We start from the raw sequence: 19,424 nt of genomic DNA, 5'->3' as shown, positions 1-19,424 counted from the left end.
TATCTAATTGCATAATTCTCTTTTGAGTCATATTTTTTTTTTTTTCCCTAACACTTTCACATTTGCACACTTAAACAGAACAGCCAATGGTTGGATGCTTCAAGAACTTACTGGTTAGTTTAAACAAAAATGAATACAAAAACACAATGCAAGGATTTCACATCAGTCTGCTCTAACAAAGAAATTTAAAACCACTGGCCCTCTGAAAATGTGAATAATTTGAACAAAACAAGAGAGATCATACAAAATGCATGTTATTTTTTTACTTAATACTGTCCTGAATAAGATATTTTACATAAGATGTTTACAGTATTAAGGAATCAATGGTTCACATACTTATGGATGAGGTTATTTTAATAAATTCAGCTATTTTTTTCTGTCTTTTGGATTATATGTAAACATCTTTTATGTAAAATATCTTACTCAGGACAGTACTAAATAAAAAATAACATGCATTTTGTATGATCTCTCATTTTGTTCAAATTAGTCACATTTTCACAGATTTTGCAATGGGTTCACAAACTTTTACTTAATTTAAATGTAGAGTAGATTTTTGATTTAAATTTATAGTTAAGAGCAATGCATAACTTATTACTGAGCATTGCAATACTCTGCTCATCTTTGTGCAGTGGAATACATTAAATCTCAATTCATTAGTGGAACATATACAAATATTAAATGCATTTTAGATCAAAGTGTGAAGGATACACTAAAAACACTATTCTAATATAGAGAGGTTGTTAAACAGGGCAGCTTCTGAAGCAAACGAGCAGTGTTGTAATGCTGTGCATGTGTCTGAAGTTCACTGGTTCTTGGTACACTAACCTCATTCAGAATCATTTTCATACTTGGTGTTTTGGAATTTCCTGAAAACCATGTTGCACTTAATGTGTCAAATGAGTTTTCAAAAATGCAAATAACCCATATTGTCTCTTTAATATTGGGTCATGAAAAGGGCATACATAAGAATTATATAGGCTATAATAGTCGTTTAAATAGTTTAAGATGGAATATATATATATATATATATATATATATATTTGTGTGTGTGTGTGTGAGATGAGATAGACGAGATGAGATGAGATTTGGCGCGAGTTTTCTATCATGGAGGATTAGGGTACATCGCCCCATATGGTAAAAATATATATATTTCAAAATATATTTGCTAAAATATATTTTTTGGCCATTTTTTGTATATTTTTCAAAAGCATTTAAAAATATATTTTGCCCTACATATATTTCAACCCAAGAAAATACATTCACATGTGACACTTAAAAAACTTTTATTTGTTGTCTATAAGATGTAAACGTGAATAAAAATGTTCAACAGACAAAACAATAACTGAACATCTGTACAGGTACAGAGGGCATGCACTTTCTTTTCTGACTAGTTTTGGATTTCCTGATATTTTTGTTTACACTGGAACTAAAACAATTACAGGTATACTGGATTTTAAAGATATTTAATGGGCATATTTTTGGACAGTACAGTAAAGAAACTGATGATTGAGGAGAGGTCGAATCAGCCTTTTTTTTTTTTTTTTTTTTTACACTTCTGCTCTGCATTTTCACTTTTACAAATGAAGGGATAGTGGAATATCACAAAGGCACATTCATTTAAGCTAACTTAAAGGGATAATCCACCCAAAAACAGAAATCATCTCATCATTTACTTACCCTCATGCTGTTCCAGATGTTTATGACATTCTCTTTTTCTGTGGAATACAAACAGAGATTTTAAGAAAAATAATCCATCTCTGTGAGTTCAAGCAAGAAGGTCAAAAACCAAACAAAGTGAACATGATGGTAATCCACATGACCTCAGTTGACGAATCAATGTCTTCTGAAGTGAAACAATAGGTGTGTCTGAGGAAAATACTATTATGGTAAATTTGTTACACTATAAATTTGCCAACTGTTTTAAAGCTTGAGGAGTCATTTGGAAGCACAGACTATAAAATATTAGTATTTTTCTTTCATGTTTATTACTGTGCAGCTGTTTTGTATAAAGTGCTACAGAAATGAAGATGACTTGACTATGAACATTATCCTGTACCTATGACTTGTGGTCAGAGGCTCTCCAGCACAATCTCTGGGCTGGTGGGGCGGACAGCATGTGGACAAAGAAGCGTCTTGACAAATGGGTTTGGACCCGCACCTGTTCCAGACAGACAGAAACAGATATTAACAAAGACACAAGTGCAGAGAACATATCAATTCATAAATTACACAAATAAAATAATTTAAAAAAAAATATTCTACTTCTTAAAGTGTCTCATGATCATTCTCACCTTGTTGCTGTTGCACAAACTATCTCCGCTTCTGCTTCTGAAAATAAAAAGTATATATAGTAATGAATGGCACATGTAAAACAACTACCTTAAACGACCAAAACCATCTTTCGGAAAATTTGATTTGAAGCATAATTTTTTTTTTTTTTGTTTCGACTCCAGTTCGCTTGCATGGAGAAGGGCAAGGTTTATGACCTGTACTGCATCCAGCCACCAGGGGGCGATCAAAGAGCCCGCAGCTTCAGTTTTCAGGACCTATGAAGCACACACGGCTATGACCAGTGTTGGGTAAGTTACTTCAAAAAAAGTTACCAATTAGCTACATCATCAATGTTGTATTTAAAATACGTTGCTAATTACTCTGTCTGAAAAGTAATTGAATTACTCAATAAGTAATTCAACTAATTACTTCCCTATAAAATCCCTATAAACCTTGACCGGATAGACAATAGAAAGGTAACTCTTTGTAATAGTCTCAAACATGGAACAGTTTAGCCTTTTTTATAGCTTTTAAAAACATTTTAGCATTATTAAAAAACAACGTCACAATATTAACGTTGATCTAATTTGCAAAATCGAAAGTTAATCCAGTTGATATCGCGACATGGTTTCACCGTCTTATGGTTGAATTAGCTGTTGATTTTGCAAATTGAATCAACGTTGATAATGCGACGTTTTCACCCTCTTACCTTCAACATGGATGAATACACTATTTTACATTAAATTAGCCTAGATTGCGTTTGTACGAACATGACAATATTAAATAAGTGTTTTACTGTACATACAATAAAAAGAAGTTACAAACGATCAAATGAGTGGCAGCAAATTACAAACACCTTCAATAAATTACCACGTTCAAGACTGTAAAACAGTTTTATTTTAGAAATCTTAAAATACTGTATAAAACATCTCAACTTGCAATGTTTAGAGGTAATATTAAAAACCTGTAGAATATAATATGAAAATACAAGTTTTTTTGTACAATTACAGCACAAATTACAGCACATGCAGAAGTAAAATCTTTATTATGTACTCAACTACATAATAAAGATTAACCCTAGTTGAAGTACCTTCAACTAGATTAGAAAAAAGAAGAAGAAGAAGAAAAAACACTTTTTATAAGCACAAATTCTTAAGTATTTTAATAATTTGATTTTTTTATTTTTTTTATTTAGAGAACATCATATGCAGTGTTTGACAGTATTTTGTAAGACGGATAGACATGGCATGGCACTCCATAAGAAAACTGTAAATTTTAAAGATAAATCAAGAAATGCAGTATTCATCTTCCTACAAAGATGGGTGAAGCTGTGGACCAGGGACCTTGACTTGCATTGACTGTGGTGGTTGTGAATGTGATGACTGGCAAAGGATGTCGAAGAGGGAGGGTACCGATATTTCCGACCTGGAACTCCCTTTTGTGCAGTGGAGGTGCGTGGAACAGTTTGAGAATGGACACAGGCCAGGAGCCTGCAACAGAACCGTGTTGGTGGAAAAGGGTATCGGAGCATGTGAATGTTTTGTTAATAGCTGGAGACAGCATCAAATTTGACAGAGGCAGCCACCTTGTAATTCACTATGCAGGAAAAATAAAACCCTGCCTTAAATTAAATACATTTAATATGTAAAGGAGAAAAGCCTTGTTTAGTGTTTGGACACATAGCGTAGTTTGGGTGATCCAAGACCGTCGCAGCTCAAGTTCCTGGTGCCGTCCCTTCATCTCTCTTCACTTGTCCACTCTCTTTACTACTGTGTATAAGTAAAAACAAAAACATCAATATATTATCATTTAATACTTACATTTTACAGTTCAATTACAGTGGGACTGGAAACAAACTATACAACAACACTATTCGTTCTAAAACACTTACTTTCTGTGGTCTGTTTTTTAGCGTGTATCTTCCAATGCAGGTTTATATTGTTTCCCCTGGATATTATACCCAAAAATTCATACAGTGCACTACCAGTAAAATGCGTGAGTTCCTTTTCAGGCTAATTGCGCCAATAACTCTTTTTAACATCAAGCACATCCCGCTCTTTATATTGTCATTCATGCATTTCATCACTCTGAAGTGTCAATAGTGCAATATATTTACATACTGCGATATATACGATATCGCAAAATCTCTAACGATAGACATTTTATTTCATGGTAACGATATCGTCATATCGCCCAGCCCTAAGCAATAATAAATAGTGTGTGTGATTTCTCCAGTACCGATGGCAGAACCGATAATGTCCAAGCTTATCGATACTGCGGTCTTTCATAATTTAGCCCCAGTGCCTGTTTAATACCAGGTTTTAGTACCCATACCTACATATGGTAAGTTCATAAGGATGAAAGCCTGTTGTGTCAGTCTCATGATTTGTGACTGTGCAGCTATTGTGAAACTCACCATCTTCATGTACTGAGTGTGAATGGCATCAAGGCCTTGTCCTGAAGAATCTCAGCACCAAACGCCAGGGATTACATCTCATCTGGTAAACAAGAGCATAGTATAGCCATAACTGTAAGAACTCTAATGATATCTTTACCCCCTGATATTGCATTGGTGATATAAATTCAAACATATTAGAGGCTAAGAGTATGAGCAATGAGTAAGCTGACCAGAATTTTGTCAAAAATAACTCACATTGTCGACCACCCAAACCACAGTCAGCATTTATAAGTAAAAAGTATTTAAGAATTTATCAGTAAAAAAAAAACAGATGTATATAAATAAATACCTTTGAGTGGAACAGTATGGTGTGTGTGTTTTACTAGCAAACATAACTCAAAACAGACAGAGAAATACAATAAAATAGATTAATGACCATGATATCCTGTTATCTTAATAGTTAAATGAATGATTATAACTACAACCATTATAACATTATACTTGTCACCTATGTTACCTCATTTAGCTGATTATTTAGCCTACAGGCCTTTCAAGGATAATGTTTTCAACAGTAGTGTACTGTATGATTGAGGTTTTGCTTACTATAGTCATCTGGTTCATAGCCTTTGACAGGAGGTCGCTCAGCTCTGCTGGGGTGCAGGAGGCCATCAGCATGGAAGGATCTAGGAACATAACATGCAATTTGTCACAGATCCAACATTATTTAGTATAAAATGCCAGGTTTATTACAAGGAACCAAGCTAGAGCAGAGGTGGCAAGAATAATATACATAATATTAAAAAAAAAAAAGTGTTTTTTTTGTTTGTTTTTTTTAAGATAACAATTTATATTTTTAGTTTTAGAATTCAGTGTACATACAGTGTCACTTACGCTTGGATGTCAGTCAAAGCCTTCTAAACTAATAAATTAAAAATATATAATTTTGCAAAAGAAAATGGCAGATGCATGGCGATATAGGTGAAATATATTGTGAAATAAATGCATATTAAATTATTTAATGAGCTTTCTCAGTTCACCTGCTTCCTTAGTCAGCGGCCTCCTCCAGAAATGCTGCAATCTTTGGAGCTTCCCCTTTGTTGTAGAGGGGGTTTTCTGTCGCCGTATTTGAAATAGTTCCAGCTAAAGCCTGATTTATACTTCTGCGTCGAGTGTCCACCGTAGCTAACCCCTCCCTCAGGTCAAAAAACTGGCGCGGAGCAAACGGAGAAGAGCAAGCGTTTTCAGCTTCCATAGGAATGAAAAAACACTGTTTCAGGGGACACGTGCAGTCAAACTGCAACAAAAGTCATTACCTATTTGCTGTTTCTCTGCCGCTTTCTGTTTGTAAGCTTTTCTGACAACGGACATGACAAGCTCCTTCTTCTTCGGCTTTTGCTTTGATACTCATATAAATGAAAACAGACATAGCCTATGGCGCAGAGATCCGACGCAGAAGTACAAATCACCTTTAATTTTTGCGCTCCATGTAAGTGACGTCACCGATTAACGGTACACCAAGCACATAATTTTAGGTTAAATAAATAAATAAATAAATAAATTTACTATCATCCATTGACAATTTGCCAGCAAAACCTTTACAAAACTTAAATTTTTTAGTAACAAATAGGGATGTCACGATACCAAGATTATAGATTTATAAGATTATAAAAAAATTATAATTTGCATGAGTTTTTAAGCATTGTGGTTTAAAACAAGTGGCTTTAAACCGTTTAAGTGCAATTAGCAGCGAAAGACAACTCATTTCCAGCGCTGTCAGACGCGCGACATGAAGCAGCTGCTCCTAGAGCGTGTGAGCACTGAACTGAGTGCTTATTGCTACCTAATTGGGCTTGAACGGTTGTGCCAAAGTGGCCATGTATGTGCAAGTTAACACAGTAATTTATGTCTTAAGTGAAGGTACAGTTGAGAAAGACAAGGCTCGAGTGAATGGATCGGTGCAGTCAGTCTTAAAGGGACAGCATCCAAATGTACCTGCTGTCATTATTAATGCAAATCAAACAACAAAAAAAGAGTAAATCTCTCCCTGCTTGCTTTTGTAACTTTAATAAGAATAAATGTATATTTAACTAACACAGTAAAGGCTATGCATTGTTTTTTAAACCTTTGATTACTTTGTACATTTGAAGTTTTTTCATGTATGTCTTTTTTATCCGTCTTTGTTCTATTGTAGTTTGTTTTCTTTGCTCTTTCTTTATCAGTTTGTCTTCAGTAAGCTTGAGAGTTTTTTAGGCTAATATTAATTTTTTTAATTATATTGAAATTGATGATAATTATGAAATTTCAATGAAATGGAAAATGTTGACATCATAAAAATCTTATTTAAAGCAAAAATAAATATATCATGATATAAAATTACTCATATCGTAATATAAGATTTTGGTCATATCGCCCCTTGAACCGGAAGTTGCAAACGACTTTTCTCCAATGTTGTGACGTATTTCCAAGTGAAACAGAATATTGAATAGAGGGCAGGGTTTTACTTTAACGCTCCTCCTCTCCATCTCTCACTCATAGCAGACTAGCGGTTGGAGGGGAGTATTAAGCATTTTCAACCCAAGTCAAGCATTTTCAACCCAAGTCGTCAAACTGACGTCATCTGGGAAGGAACGCCATTCCAGACCTTTTCAGATTTTGATTAAAGATTACCACGACAAACAATTTTTTTTCTGTGTATTAACTTGCACGGATTAATTGTTCACCACAGGACTAGTAATATGCACTAACAAAGTAAATAGGGTCAATTTTGATTTCATGACGACTTTAGAGAGGAAGCGTTCACTTTTACCTTTAGATGTCAAATTTAGATTTTTAAATTCAATATCGATTTATACAGAACTGTTGAACTAATTTACAGTATGTAACGCAAGTACATTATAAGTAACTGTAATTAAATTACCTAAAAATGAACAGTAATCCCTTATTTTACTTTTTCAGCAGAGAAGTAATTTAATTACAGTAACGCCGCAAGGAGGGTCTGCGGTTTTTCAACTATTTTTAAAATAATTTTATAAACAATTATTTTAGACTGACCGTTGTTTTCAACCTGTTTTTCGCCAAATGCTGCTTTTTATGTTTTGCAGATAGTTTATGACTTTTGATCTGTTGTTTTTTTTTTTTTTAAACACGCGATTTCACATGGCCTAATTGCATGTCATTTCATTCATTGTCTATTCATTCACTGACATCAATTTAAATGCTTTTTGTACTCTATGTGTACTTTTTGTGCAACTATATGTTTCATTCGATTTAAATAATACTGTTAAAAGTTTGATAAAGTATAAATGACGTTTAGATCTGCAGTGAATTGTTTTTTTTTGTTTTTTGTTTTTTTTACATAAGCAAAACTTTAAAAACTTGATTCAATGCCACAGGAATATAGAAAAGGTGTTTTAGATAGTCACAGTAGTATTATCAATAATATTGAAAATCGAGCATGAATTAATTAATTTATGACTTAAACATGTTTTACTGCGTTTTTGTTTATTAAGCTTTTTAAAAGTCAAACGAATGACTTAAATATTTTTTTTTAATGTGAGGAATTTAATTTGGAACAACTCTCGTGCAGGACCTTTCCAGCTGTTCAGTGACATCACTGGCAAGATCGACTACAACTCCACCCACTTGGGCGAAGCCACCATTGTAAACACGAATAAAATGGGCACGTGAGCTGGGAAACTTTGCAATCGGCAGTGCATAAGAACAACACTTCGCAGTCTGTGTAGAAACAAGTCGCTGTTAGTCGCTAGCTGAAAGCCGGGAGGGCTTTTACTTTTGGATGCAAACTTTTCCTCTCTTTAAAGGATTCTTTTCTCATCCGCTTTCCTGACAGGTTCAGCGAAGATGTTGCAGGCTTGTTCTCCATCGCACGATTGGCTTTGCGACTCCAAGCCGCTGCTGTTTGACGACGAGTTTTGCCCGAGTCTCATGAAGGATTTGCAGTCTATCCCCACACCGCCCCAGTCCCCTCCGATGAAACCCGGGCTCGCGAAGAACTTGTCCACGGTGGACCAGTTGGAGTTGGTGTCTGAACTTTTAACGGAGGATAACGACTTTCTCCAACTGGACTGGAACTTTACCGACAGCGCTTCAGCCGCGGAGGATCCGCTCTTGGAGGACTGCCTGTGGCGCACCGACGGAGACAAACCGATCGAGGACAAACTCTCAGCGGTGCTCTCCACGAGTCCCTTGCTCTCCGATGTTAACACTGAGATTTTTGCTGAAATCACCGGCTGTACTCTGGATTGCCACAATGTGGCGCTCTCTTCTCAAGCTCTGGAGAGTGCGGACTTACCGCTGGACACCCAGGGGCAGATCGAGCCTACATCTGATTACGGTTCACTGTCCACCGGAGGAGAATCATCTACAAGCGATTCTGGTGAGTCTTTGGATTCATTTAGAACGTTTATTTTCTGTTGCATGCATGCACTTGTGTCCATTTAAAAGATGGTAGTTAGTTTGTTCCCAGATTGAAGCAATGTATCAAACTTGTAACTAACGTGATTTTAACTGTTTGTGCTTCACAGTGGAGAAGACTGATGTTGTGACCATCTGGCAGTCAAGCACACCGACATGTTCTCAACACCAGCAGCAGTTGGAGGACAGCCGGCGTGAGCAGCAGTGTGCTCTCAATCTCATTGCTCTCAGTGTGTGTCACTTTAAAATTCAACAACAGCACAACATCATCATCCCATGGCCCGCCTTTCCTCCTCCTCCCCCGCCCCCTCTCAAACACTCCCGAGGGTCCGGAGACTCCCACCGAAGCACACACAATTCAGGACACTCTCAAAGTCTGGCCTCGCAACAGGCTGTGGACACAGAGGACAAAGAGAGGCGGATGACACACAACGCGATGGAGAGGCAGAGGCGCAACAAGCTAAAGAACGGTCTCCTTAGGCTACAGGACAACATCCCTGAACTGTCCAATAACGACAAGGCTTCCACGGTGGTGATTTTACAGTGCGCAAAAGAAAGCATCAGAAATCTGGAAACAGAGAACCACAGACTTACACAGAAGAAAGATAAACTCAGAGAACGACAAGAACAGCTGAAAGTCAAACTGGGACAGCTCGAGAGACTGTGAACGTCTGGGACTAATGTCGCCAGTTTGAGGACTGTAACACTTTTGACTGACTGTAAAGACTTTAATGAGGAGATTTTGGATTTTATGCCAAATTAAATTCTGTTTGGAAACACGCATGTTCAATGCAAGGAACGTTCTTCAGTGTTGTGACTTTGCATTGTGCAAAAGTCATGTTCTTGAGTCTTAATATGAAACTTTATTTCATTTTTTTTTTTCAATTAAAAGCGTGGGTTCATTTGCAGGTTTTTGAGAGATAAAAAAAAAAAAAGTTCTGTTCATCCTCAACTGCACTTTGTTTTAGAAAGTAATAAAGAATCAGCAAGATGACATGTTGTGTTTGGATCTTTTTATTAGCACCATACAAAAAAAAAAAAAATCACATTAGAACAACATCACTTTCAACAAATGTCAATCCAGCCACCCTTGACATCATTAAATGTCTAAAGGGCCTGATTGCAGTGGGTCTATAAACCACGCCAGTGCTGGGTTTATTTGGTGTTCAGGCCCATCTGGTTGCGCACGAGAGGCTGATGCTTGCTGCTCGATACATCCAGAGAGTGCTGCCAACGCCAGCATGACCAACAGTGGTATTTAAAACAAGCCTAAAAAACAAAAACAAAAAAAAAGTTGAAGAAATGTACATATCAGTGCAATACATCAGGAGTGTGGTTTGTTTGGTTGATGCTTTGTACTCTAATCATCATTTTTAACAGTACTGACACGTGACATTTTTATTACTAAAGTAAGATTGTTGAACTTTTTACTGCGTCTGGATTCTTCTGCAATTCAAAATGGCGGCACAGCTGAAAGGTTTGTTTGAGCTGCGCCCTTTACTGTACAGGCGTAAATATGCACTTCCTTCAGCCTGAGGCTTATTCATTTCACTTTTGGGGCCCTATTTTAATGATTTAAGCACATGGTCTAAAGCACACGCCGCAAGTGCACTTAGGGCATGTCTGAATCCACTTTTGCTAGTTTAACGACGGGAAAAATGGTCGGCGTGCCCTATGCATGGTCTAAAAGGGTTGTCCCTATTCTCTTAATGAGTAATGGGTGTGTTTTGGGCGTATTGTGCAATAAACCAATCAGAGTCTCATCTCCCTTTCCCTTTAAAAACCAGTTGCACTCGCGATAAACTGAACGCTTCTCTAGTGAGGATATGGATCTGCTCGTGTGTGAGGTTAAAGCGTGAGCAGACCATCTACGGGAAAAGCGGAATTCCACCAAAGCATTTTTATCTTTACGCACACAATAATAATCTTTTACATTGTAATCCTTTTCTTTTTAATATTTGGCATGTTTGTGTGCACCATTAAAGGGCAGAATCATGCTGAAACTAAGTTAACTGAGCTGTAACTCTTGATGCTTTACAGCGTTCATACCTGGGCCCTACAGAAGAACGGGCCGGGCTCACGGTTACATATTTGGCATATGGAGTCTTCCAGAAACGGGTCAATCTGGATCTACAGAGGGAACAGAGAGAGAGTGAGGTAAAGACAGTGGGCTGGTCTTTGAAGCTGTATATTTGAGTCCTGCTCTTCTGTACCTTCTTGCGAAACCTGCAGGTTTTTATCTGCACAAACGTTGCAGTCAAGGCATTCAAGTAGCTCCCCTCATACCTGAATGTCACTCTGGCAGAACCTAGACGAACAAATGCAACACATTCACTCTATGTGTGTAGAAATATCCTTAGGGTGTGTTCACACTGTAGTTTGGTTCTCTTAGATCTTTTTGGACTGGACCAAAAAAGAAAATGGTACATTTAGTCCTGGTTTGCTTAGCGTTCACACTGTCATTTTTAACAACAAACCTAAAGATACAAAACAAAACAAATGGCTTTTACGATGTATGTTTTGAGACAAAAGTTACCGAACATCCAAAACAAAGCTCTGTGCTGGGCTAAATGCACTCACTGTATGTGCGTAGCCTACACATGGTGGTGTTTTTACCAGCTGAGAACTCATGAAGGGTTTATAAAATGTGTGAAGGAGTCAAAACAGCAACAGGAACTCAAACGAAGACGTGTCATTGACGCTTGTACTGAACTGTAATGGGCAACATCACGACTATTACAAGAAAAAACAGGAATGCTTGAGAACTCCTTTTTAGGTTCACATCTTGTGACATCATGTCCTGGTTTTGGTTCGTTTAGATGTCTTTGGTCCGTGTTGCATTCATATTTCAGTCGAACAGCACCAGAGTTCGTGTGGATGTGGCCTGAGACCCATCTTTTCAGGAGTTTCGGTCCCTTTGTTTGGTGCGCACCTGGGTTCGGATTGCAGCGTTCACACTTATTCAAATGAACCACACTAACAGAACAATCGCACCAGAGTTCATTTTAATCGAACCAAACCTGCCAAATGTGAACACACAGGGCTCCAGACTAACATTTGAGAGCAGTGGCGCTGGTGCCGCTAAGTTCTACCGAAGGTGGCGCTGGGTTTTTTTATTTTGTTTTATTTTTATTTTATTTTTAATCATAATGGTAATTTAATTATATTACTATTGTTTTGCATTAATAAGTGCAGTTACTAATAAAATTACATGTTTATTTATTGGAAATTTGACAGTAAAGCACTGAGCTTGATTACATGTACCATACTGAACTGACAGACAGCTTCAGTGATTAAAAAAAGGAGTGTTCTTTACTTGCTTTCTGTCTAATTCAGTCACGATTTGAAGAAGTTTTTGTTTTTCATGAGACTTTGTGACGATTTTAACCCTTTGACGCGTGCAATCACACCGGTGTGATTAGAACGTTCAGTGCGTCACTGCTAAATTCAAACCTGCTTTTCACACCTATAAAGTTTACTCTCTTCTCCCAGTTCACCAGTCACTTACTTTATGCATTTCTGGAAAAAAGTGATAAATTTATGTGATGTAAATCTGACAGATCCTCTGAATTGCGGTGCAAACTCACCACAAGTTATTTCAACTAACATGATAATTATAAAGGTGTTTAAATGACAAAACACATTCACTTCCACATATTTGACAATCGGAATATTTCATATTAAATTAACATTAGGACCTACAATTCATTTGCCTAATTTTATAACGACATCACCACATCTACACCACAACTACACTTGCGACACCGACACGCGTGCATGAGGATTGAGGACTCCTCAATGAAAATGTTTTTAAAACAGAATACAAAACTATATCCCACATCAAAATTGAATTTCAAGGTGATATATTCACAAATTGTCAATAGTGCTTGTTATAAAAGAGACGCAACATTCTTATACAGTTGTTTAAGCCAAGATGAAAACAGCATTGCTGTTTGCCAGCATTTTTTGTTTCCATAGCAAACTATTCACAAAATATTTAATGACACTAATAACAGTCTTTAGGTCTGAACACAGCAAAGTTATCTGTGAAAATCAAAAGCAGCTTTAAACAGAGCCTTAAAAAACGTAGTTTAACAAGAAATATTGATTCATCTCATTTTTCACTGTCATGGTTCGCTAAAAATAGCCTATAAGAAAAATATTAAGCCAGTAAAATTAAGATCTAGGATATAGAATACCGTTATCGGCACAGACGTAGATTCATCTCGTCATCTCTGACAGGATGCACCTTTAATGCAGCGATAGATGACAAAAGTTTTGCTTTTACTTTCACTATCCATTTAAAGTAATAAACCGATCATCACAGCAAGATTTTTGCCCCTTATCCTAGTTTCTCCCCGCATAAACACATTAACTTTCGTTCTTTGGGCTTATTGAAGTGCACATACAGTATATGTGTATGACAGGAAAGCGCATCCAGACAGAGCGAGCTTTTCGTGGGCGCAAACTCCGACTTTTTCTTGAAATGTGTTTCTCACATGTGTTCTCATGTGTTCTCAGAAGTACAGTCAAAAATGCTGCATAGACTACGTAACGGCATGAGAGGATAATACGTGTACGTAAGTTTCTTGCTTACATGTTAGAATACTCTTCGGTTTTTAATACTTTATTATTTACATCACAACAGACATGGAATACTCGGAGATGAGTGAGATACGAATGGTTATAGGCTAGCCCTATCCGCTTGTTAAGTCGTGACGTAAGGAACGCTGTTTCCGGGTCCAAGCCTCGACTCGTTTCACTTGAGAATGCCATCTCGACGGCCGTTTATGAGCGCTATTTATTCATAATAAACATTTAACATTTTAAAGTTAAACATTTAAAATACTTACAGTCTACACAACAGTCTCCGTGCTCACAGCGTTACAGATATTAATATTTTAACGATTTATAAAAGATGAATCGCTGTCTGGCCATCTGGGATTTTGGTATGGAGATAAAGGTTATGATTATAATTTTTTGGTAGTATCGTGTGTGTATATTAGCACCGTTTGTTGTTTTCTTGTGGTATGAGATAGAGCGTTTGGACTCGGAAGCGCCGCTGCGTGACGTCAGATTTAACGCCTGAAATGAATAATGTATAAACATTCAAATATTTCTGCTACAATACCATAGTTTCAGTAAGCGTTACTACATTAAATCCATGGTGACTCCTGGTTTCCATGTCAGCGCTATTTGATCTGATATCTGTTGTTTAGCAGAGAATTCTGTGCTGAATTTGAGTGCTTCTCACTAGATCTCACAGCGATGTTATTAATTTTGCAGTTAATTCAAACGCTTTCTCACTGGATCTCCCAGCGGTGCGTAGTAAGCAGTGTCACATGGTCGAAATCGGCACGCACTGAGTTTGTGTCTATTATTGCTCTGTGCTGATAAACGGTCCGCGCTGCACAGTTTAAACGAGTTCGTTTCGTTTGCCGTTTGATGTTTCTCATGTCAAACAGAAATGGCAGCTCTGATCAGTTGTGCAACGTGGTGGTTGCACCAGTGCAACCTCTAACAAAATTAAGTCGCGCCGGCAGGAAAAAAGCCCTTAATATAGATGAAAGCAGTATACACAAACCTGTGGGATATTTGTACATGTCTGTGTTCATGCCTGCGTAGGTGACCTCTCCGAAGAGACTGTCCATGATGTGGGCCAGACCTTCTGCATTTAGCATCCTGTGCAGAGCGCCCACAAACACAGTCCTTTTGTAGCAAGGAAGCTGGGAGGGACAACGGACGAAATTGTTGTCTGAGATAACCCACGGGATGACCTGCACCTGCAGTAGAAGAAGTGAGAGAGCGGGGTCAGAGGCCAGGGGGCAAAAACGGTGTATGTTATGTTTAAGTGCACGTTATTCTCACATTTTGGCTCTGGATCCGCCTGCTGGACAGTTTGCAGAAGAACTCGATATAATCATCAGGCTGCAGGCGGTGTTGAGTACAGGACTGCAGGAGCCTCTTCACTGACTCCTCCCGCTCAAACAACAGGTACGCATAACCTACACAAACACAACAAACACTTGAAAAAACAAACATATAAAAATATGTCTAAGTGTGTTTTATGTGTAATATTTGATTGCTTGTATGCTAATTTATTGATCACAATAAACATGTATTTTTCATTGCATTCACAATCTCTGAAGCATTTTCTATTAATTTAATAATTTTTGTTCATAAAAGGAACTTTGATTTGTGGAACCAGGATTAATACAAATATATTATAAATATAAATGTAAAAATATATCAATATATTCAAAAAATACATTACTATGAATACTGAAAAAATATGTTAGAATATTATGAAAATCAACTTTGAATTTTATGAATGATTATAGATAGATGTTGTTGAATTGTAGATGTAGAATTGTTACCTCCCGGAGGACTGTGTGGGTTTTTACCATTTTTACCAGGCCACTCAACTCTCAGTGGACCAAACACACTAAATGTGTTCAACAGAATCACTACAAAGAGAGAAAAATTGTCATTCACAACTAGAAACATACTGTAACGGTTCTGTTCAGTTCTGTTTTCATGGACTATGTAGTTTGCACACCGTAGTTTTTGTTTCCTTTGTTCCCATTTCGGTAACACTTTATTTTACAGTGTCATTGTTACACATGTTACATGCAGTTACTATACTAAAAACTATAAATTATGCATAATTACATGCAACTAACCCTAAACCAAACCAAACTCTAATCTTAAGTACATGTAGTTACTTAATATTACTCAGCACTTAAATGTAAAATTACAGCATAACAAAGACACCTTAAAATAAAGTGTAACCCCCATTTCTAGGTTGTTTCTATGGTTACTCATTATTTGATTGATTTATCCTCACCTGTGCCTTGTCTGTGTATTTAAACCCCCCTAAAGTTTGCAGTTCAGTGTCCTGTATTGTCCTTATGCTACTGACCAAGTAAGCTGTAATGTTTTCTCCTACTCCTGAGTTTTGAGTTTATATTTGTATTGCCGTCTTTGATTTTTGGTTTTTGTTAAAGGGGTCATGAAATGAGAAATCAAATTTGCCTTGATTTTTTGACATATCCTCCAAGTTTCAGAGCTTAAAATGTCCTCCCCATTGTAAACAAAACATTTATTTAATCAAGCTCCAAAATGGCTCATTTGGATACTGTGGGATTTGTGACGCCACACGGGCAAATATATTAGAATTTGATTTCTGTTATGTTTTTAATAGCGTCCTGGATCATGTCGGAGGATTATATGTAGGGCTGCAGCAGGAACTGGGAGACTAGTCAAGATCGAGGGAAAGAAGAATGCAGCAATGTACAGAGACATCCTTGATGAAAACCTGCTCCAAGGCGCTCATCCCTGTCCCAGAGAAGTCCTGCAAAGAAGAATGGGAGAAACTGCCCAAAAATAGGTGTACCAAGCTTGTAGCATCATACTCAAAAAGACTGGAGGCTGTAATTGGTGCCAAAGAAGGCTGTGAATACTTATGTACATGTGATTTTTTTTTTCATTTTTTATTTGTAATAAATTTGCAAAGATTTCAAACAAACTTCTTTCACGTTGTCATTATGGACTGTTTGTAGAATTTTGAGGAAAATAATGCATTTAATCCCTTTTGGAATAAGGCTGTAACATAACAAAATGTGGAAAAAGTGAAGCTTGACATGTCTACTTTTAAACGAACCAATTCAAATCGAAAACAAATACTCTCTGCTTATGTAATCCGTATGAAAGGTGCATTTCTCTTTATAGGCGCGTTCACTGTACAGCGGAGATGGCGAGTCAGCATGGTCAACTTCATCTTTGCAGCCAACACAGACTCAGAAAACACTAGTTTATTAATACAGAATTAAAATGTCTCCTTGCTAGTTTTTCCCCGACACAATCGTTACTTTTGTCGGTGCTTTGCAGAAAACTTTATGCATGTGCTTGAGCACAGAATAGGCTATATTACGCCTTTATATATAGTTAGGGTTCATTACGGTTTAGTATTGTCCTCAGTATATTTTTAAGTAATTAAATTAATATAAATATGCGATTAGTCGACTAATGGCTTAAATGAACAATTAATAGTTGACTAGAAAAATCTTTAGGTCGGGGGCAGCCCTAATTATGTTTGTTTGGAGATTTTTTGTTTTGTAATGGAGAGAGATTTTCGGACACAGGATATTTCTGATTACACACTAACTAAACTAAACTATCCCCTGCGAAGGCCTCCTTCCTTTTCTCTTTCCCTATGTATAGATAAAACATTATCAAAATGATTCCAGTTCGCATGAATTCGCAGAAACAACTAATTATTCTGTATTATGCGGACACACTAGACGTGTGCAGAGGTTTCCAATATACCAGCAATCTCTGATGTCATGTCTCTTTTTTTGTTGTTGTTGTGGTGTTTATCAGTTAAAAATCATCTTTTATATGCATATTTTAAATTAATCCTGTTTTGAATGATTCAAACTAACTCAAAATACTCAAAAAGCCACTCAATGGTAGGCACCAACTGGTGTAAAGACGTTACCAACAGAACTGTCACCGAATGAATTATTAGTAAATGAATCTAAACAAGTCTTTTGATTAACAGAATCGCAAGATTTGAGTGGCTGGGAATCTGGGATTGATCGAAATCCACACTACTCACTCTCCAGGTTTACAATCGATAATATATCATGCATGGACATTTTGCATTTGGAGCTGACGCCTTTGACTCAAATTTTTTTGGAATCGTTTACTGTCTCGACTCTCGAGTCTGTTCTTTCCCCTCCCCCGGGCCCCTTCATTGACTGCAGCTCTTGCGCACAGCAGCAACGTAAATGTGAATTCATAAAACTATTTTAAATGGCATGTTTGCCAGAACATAACATCAAATTTTATTCTATGTTGTATCATTTTCTCAAACTATTTTCTAGCCCGACGTTGTTTCGAGTCGTTTATTCCCGCTCGTGCTCCATTCAAATCTTGCGCGCGCTGACAGCATCCGGTATTTTCTGAGAGATTTACATCAGACGAAGGGAAGGTAAGTGAAACTTCATATTTTTGTTCTAAAAGTGAGACTGTGTGTGTGTATCATGACTGTATTATTCTGCTTGTTAAAAATGTATTATGCAGTAATTTACAATATTGCTCTGAGTGTGTGTGTGTGTGTGTGTGTGTCCCCGATTCACGCACATACATGTCAGTCAGCGTGGCACGTCAGGTTTGTAGAGCTTTATTCAGTCCATTTTAAATTCAAAGGGTTTTTTATTTAACACTAAAAAGTTAAATAAGCACATATAGCCTAACTATTACGCACCTCCCGGACCATCAGTGAGAGCAACGGTACCGCAGAACGAGTGCAGACTACCCTATCTCTAGACGTTTTAATTTTTTTTTTAAATCCAAAAATTTCAAAAAACAACGAAATTGTCAGATATTCATTTAGCGCATGTTCACAGATGAAAACAACTGAAAAACAGCGCTTGTTATTGTCTCCTTACTGTATGTTTGTTTTACTGACTGAGAAATCGCTCCAGATGATTCAATGAGAGAGCAGTCCAAACAAATGCAACAGAAAAAGTTTTTGTTTGAATACCATTCAGTTACCCAAGTTATCTTGTTTTATTCAGTTACTGCAACGGCAAGAAAGCACTTTGACGTGTTGCAGAATTCTAACCTGTGCTTAAACATTGAGAACTGTACAATGTATTTAGAGAAATGTGTTTTTATTTTATTTTTATTTTCTTTGCTCACAAGATCCTCAATTCCCAGCCCCAACTATTCATCTGAAGGACTGTGGCAATGGGAATTCTTTGAACCACCAGGGCAGTTTCCACCGGATGAGAAAGACATGGTAGATGATAGACCCCTATTGATATCTCACTGACTGTTAGCTAACACCCCCGCTTTCGAAAAATCCAGAGAAATGACATACCCAAACTAAAACAGATACAGTTCATGAACCCTTTGAACTAAAAGCGTAAGTATAGTCTCATTTGAAAGCAAATTTGCAGTTTATTGTAAAGTCATAATAAATTATTATCACAATTAAAAAAAATGCTTCAAAGTTTTGTAAAATTATTAGAAATGTATTTATGAAATATCTTTATGAAAATAAAAGTGAAGTTGGCCTTGTAGCAATCTAGAAATGCACTGCAGCTAAAGCCACATGTCTGACCATATTATATTTCAAATCTGCAGTTAATAAGTCTAAAACTCAGTTTTATTAAATGTTTTTCAAGATCATGTCATGTGACTTTATTTATTAAAATGCTAACTGATGTTCATTGCCACCTTTTCAGTCATGCCTCTATGGTTTTGTGTTGCAAACTGCCTTTTTCAGTTTCATTCTCTCCTGCACTCATCC

General features: G+C 36.9%; 2 protein-coding genes across 10 annotated transcripts in view; one reads left to right on the top strand and one right to left on the bottom strand.

The window, feature by feature from the left end:
* Positions 1–7,619: 7,619 nt before the first annotated feature.
* On the top strand, positions 7,620–10,097 carry LOC127507925 (transcriptional regulator Myc-2-like). The gene is made up of 2 exons (XM_051885375.1): positions 7,620–9,065; positions 9,214–10,097. The coding sequence occupies exons 1-2, from the start codon at positions 8,531–8,533 to the stop codon at positions 9,768–9,770; spliced, it is 1,092 nt and encodes a 363-aa protein (XP_051741335.1). The 5' UTR covers positions 7,620–8,530; the 3' UTR covers positions 9,771–10,097.
* A 2-nt stretch (positions 10,098–10,099) lies between these two features.
* The window catches only part of LOC127507917 (cytoplasmic polyadenylation element-binding protein 1-like), a 28,313-nt gene continuing 18,988 nt past the window's right edge, over positions 10,100–19,424 (bottom strand). For all 9 annotated transcript variants that reach the window (XM_051885337.1, XM_051885336.1, XM_051885338.1 and 6 more), the window contains 6 exons: positions 15,481–15,570; positions 14,972–15,108; positions 14,688–14,886; positions 11,317–11,411; positions 11,153–11,233; positions 10,100–10,372 (listed from right to left, as the gene is read on the bottom strand). In XM_051885337.1, the coding sequence (XP_051741297.1) occupies positions 10,259–10,372; positions 11,153–11,233; positions 11,317–11,411; positions 14,688–14,886; positions 14,972–15,108; positions 15,481–15,570 (716 nt within the window). In that variant the 3' untranslated portion in view covers positions 10,100–10,258. The remainder of the gene's footprint in view (positions 10,373–11,152; positions 11,234–11,316; positions 11,412–14,687; positions 14,887–14,971; positions 15,109–15,480; positions 15,571–19,424) is intronic.

This window comes from Ctenopharyngodon idella, unplaced genomic scaffold, assembly GCF_019924925.1.
Source record: "Ctenopharyngodon idella isolate HZGC_01 unplaced genomic scaffold, HZGC01 HZGC01CH25, whole genome shotgun sequence".
Classification (NCBI taxonomy): domain Eukaryota; kingdom Metazoa; phylum Chordata; class Actinopteri; order Cypriniformes; family Xenocyprididae; genus Ctenopharyngodon; species Ctenopharyngodon idella.
Note: the sequence above shows the minus strand (reverse complement) of the source record. Positions and strands in the feature narration are given on the sequence as shown.

What these genes read in the sequence shown, in the direction of transcription:
- LOC127507925 (XM_051885375.1), top strand. Translation starts at nt 8,531, where the DNA reads ATGTTGCAGGCTTGTTCTCCATCGCACGATTGGCTTTGCGACTCCAAG. An exon ending in ATCATCTACAAGCGATTCTG is followed by an intron (nt 9,066 to 9,213) that starts GTGAGTCTTTGG and finishes TGTGCTTCACAG; the next exon opens with TGGAGAAGACTGATGTTGTG.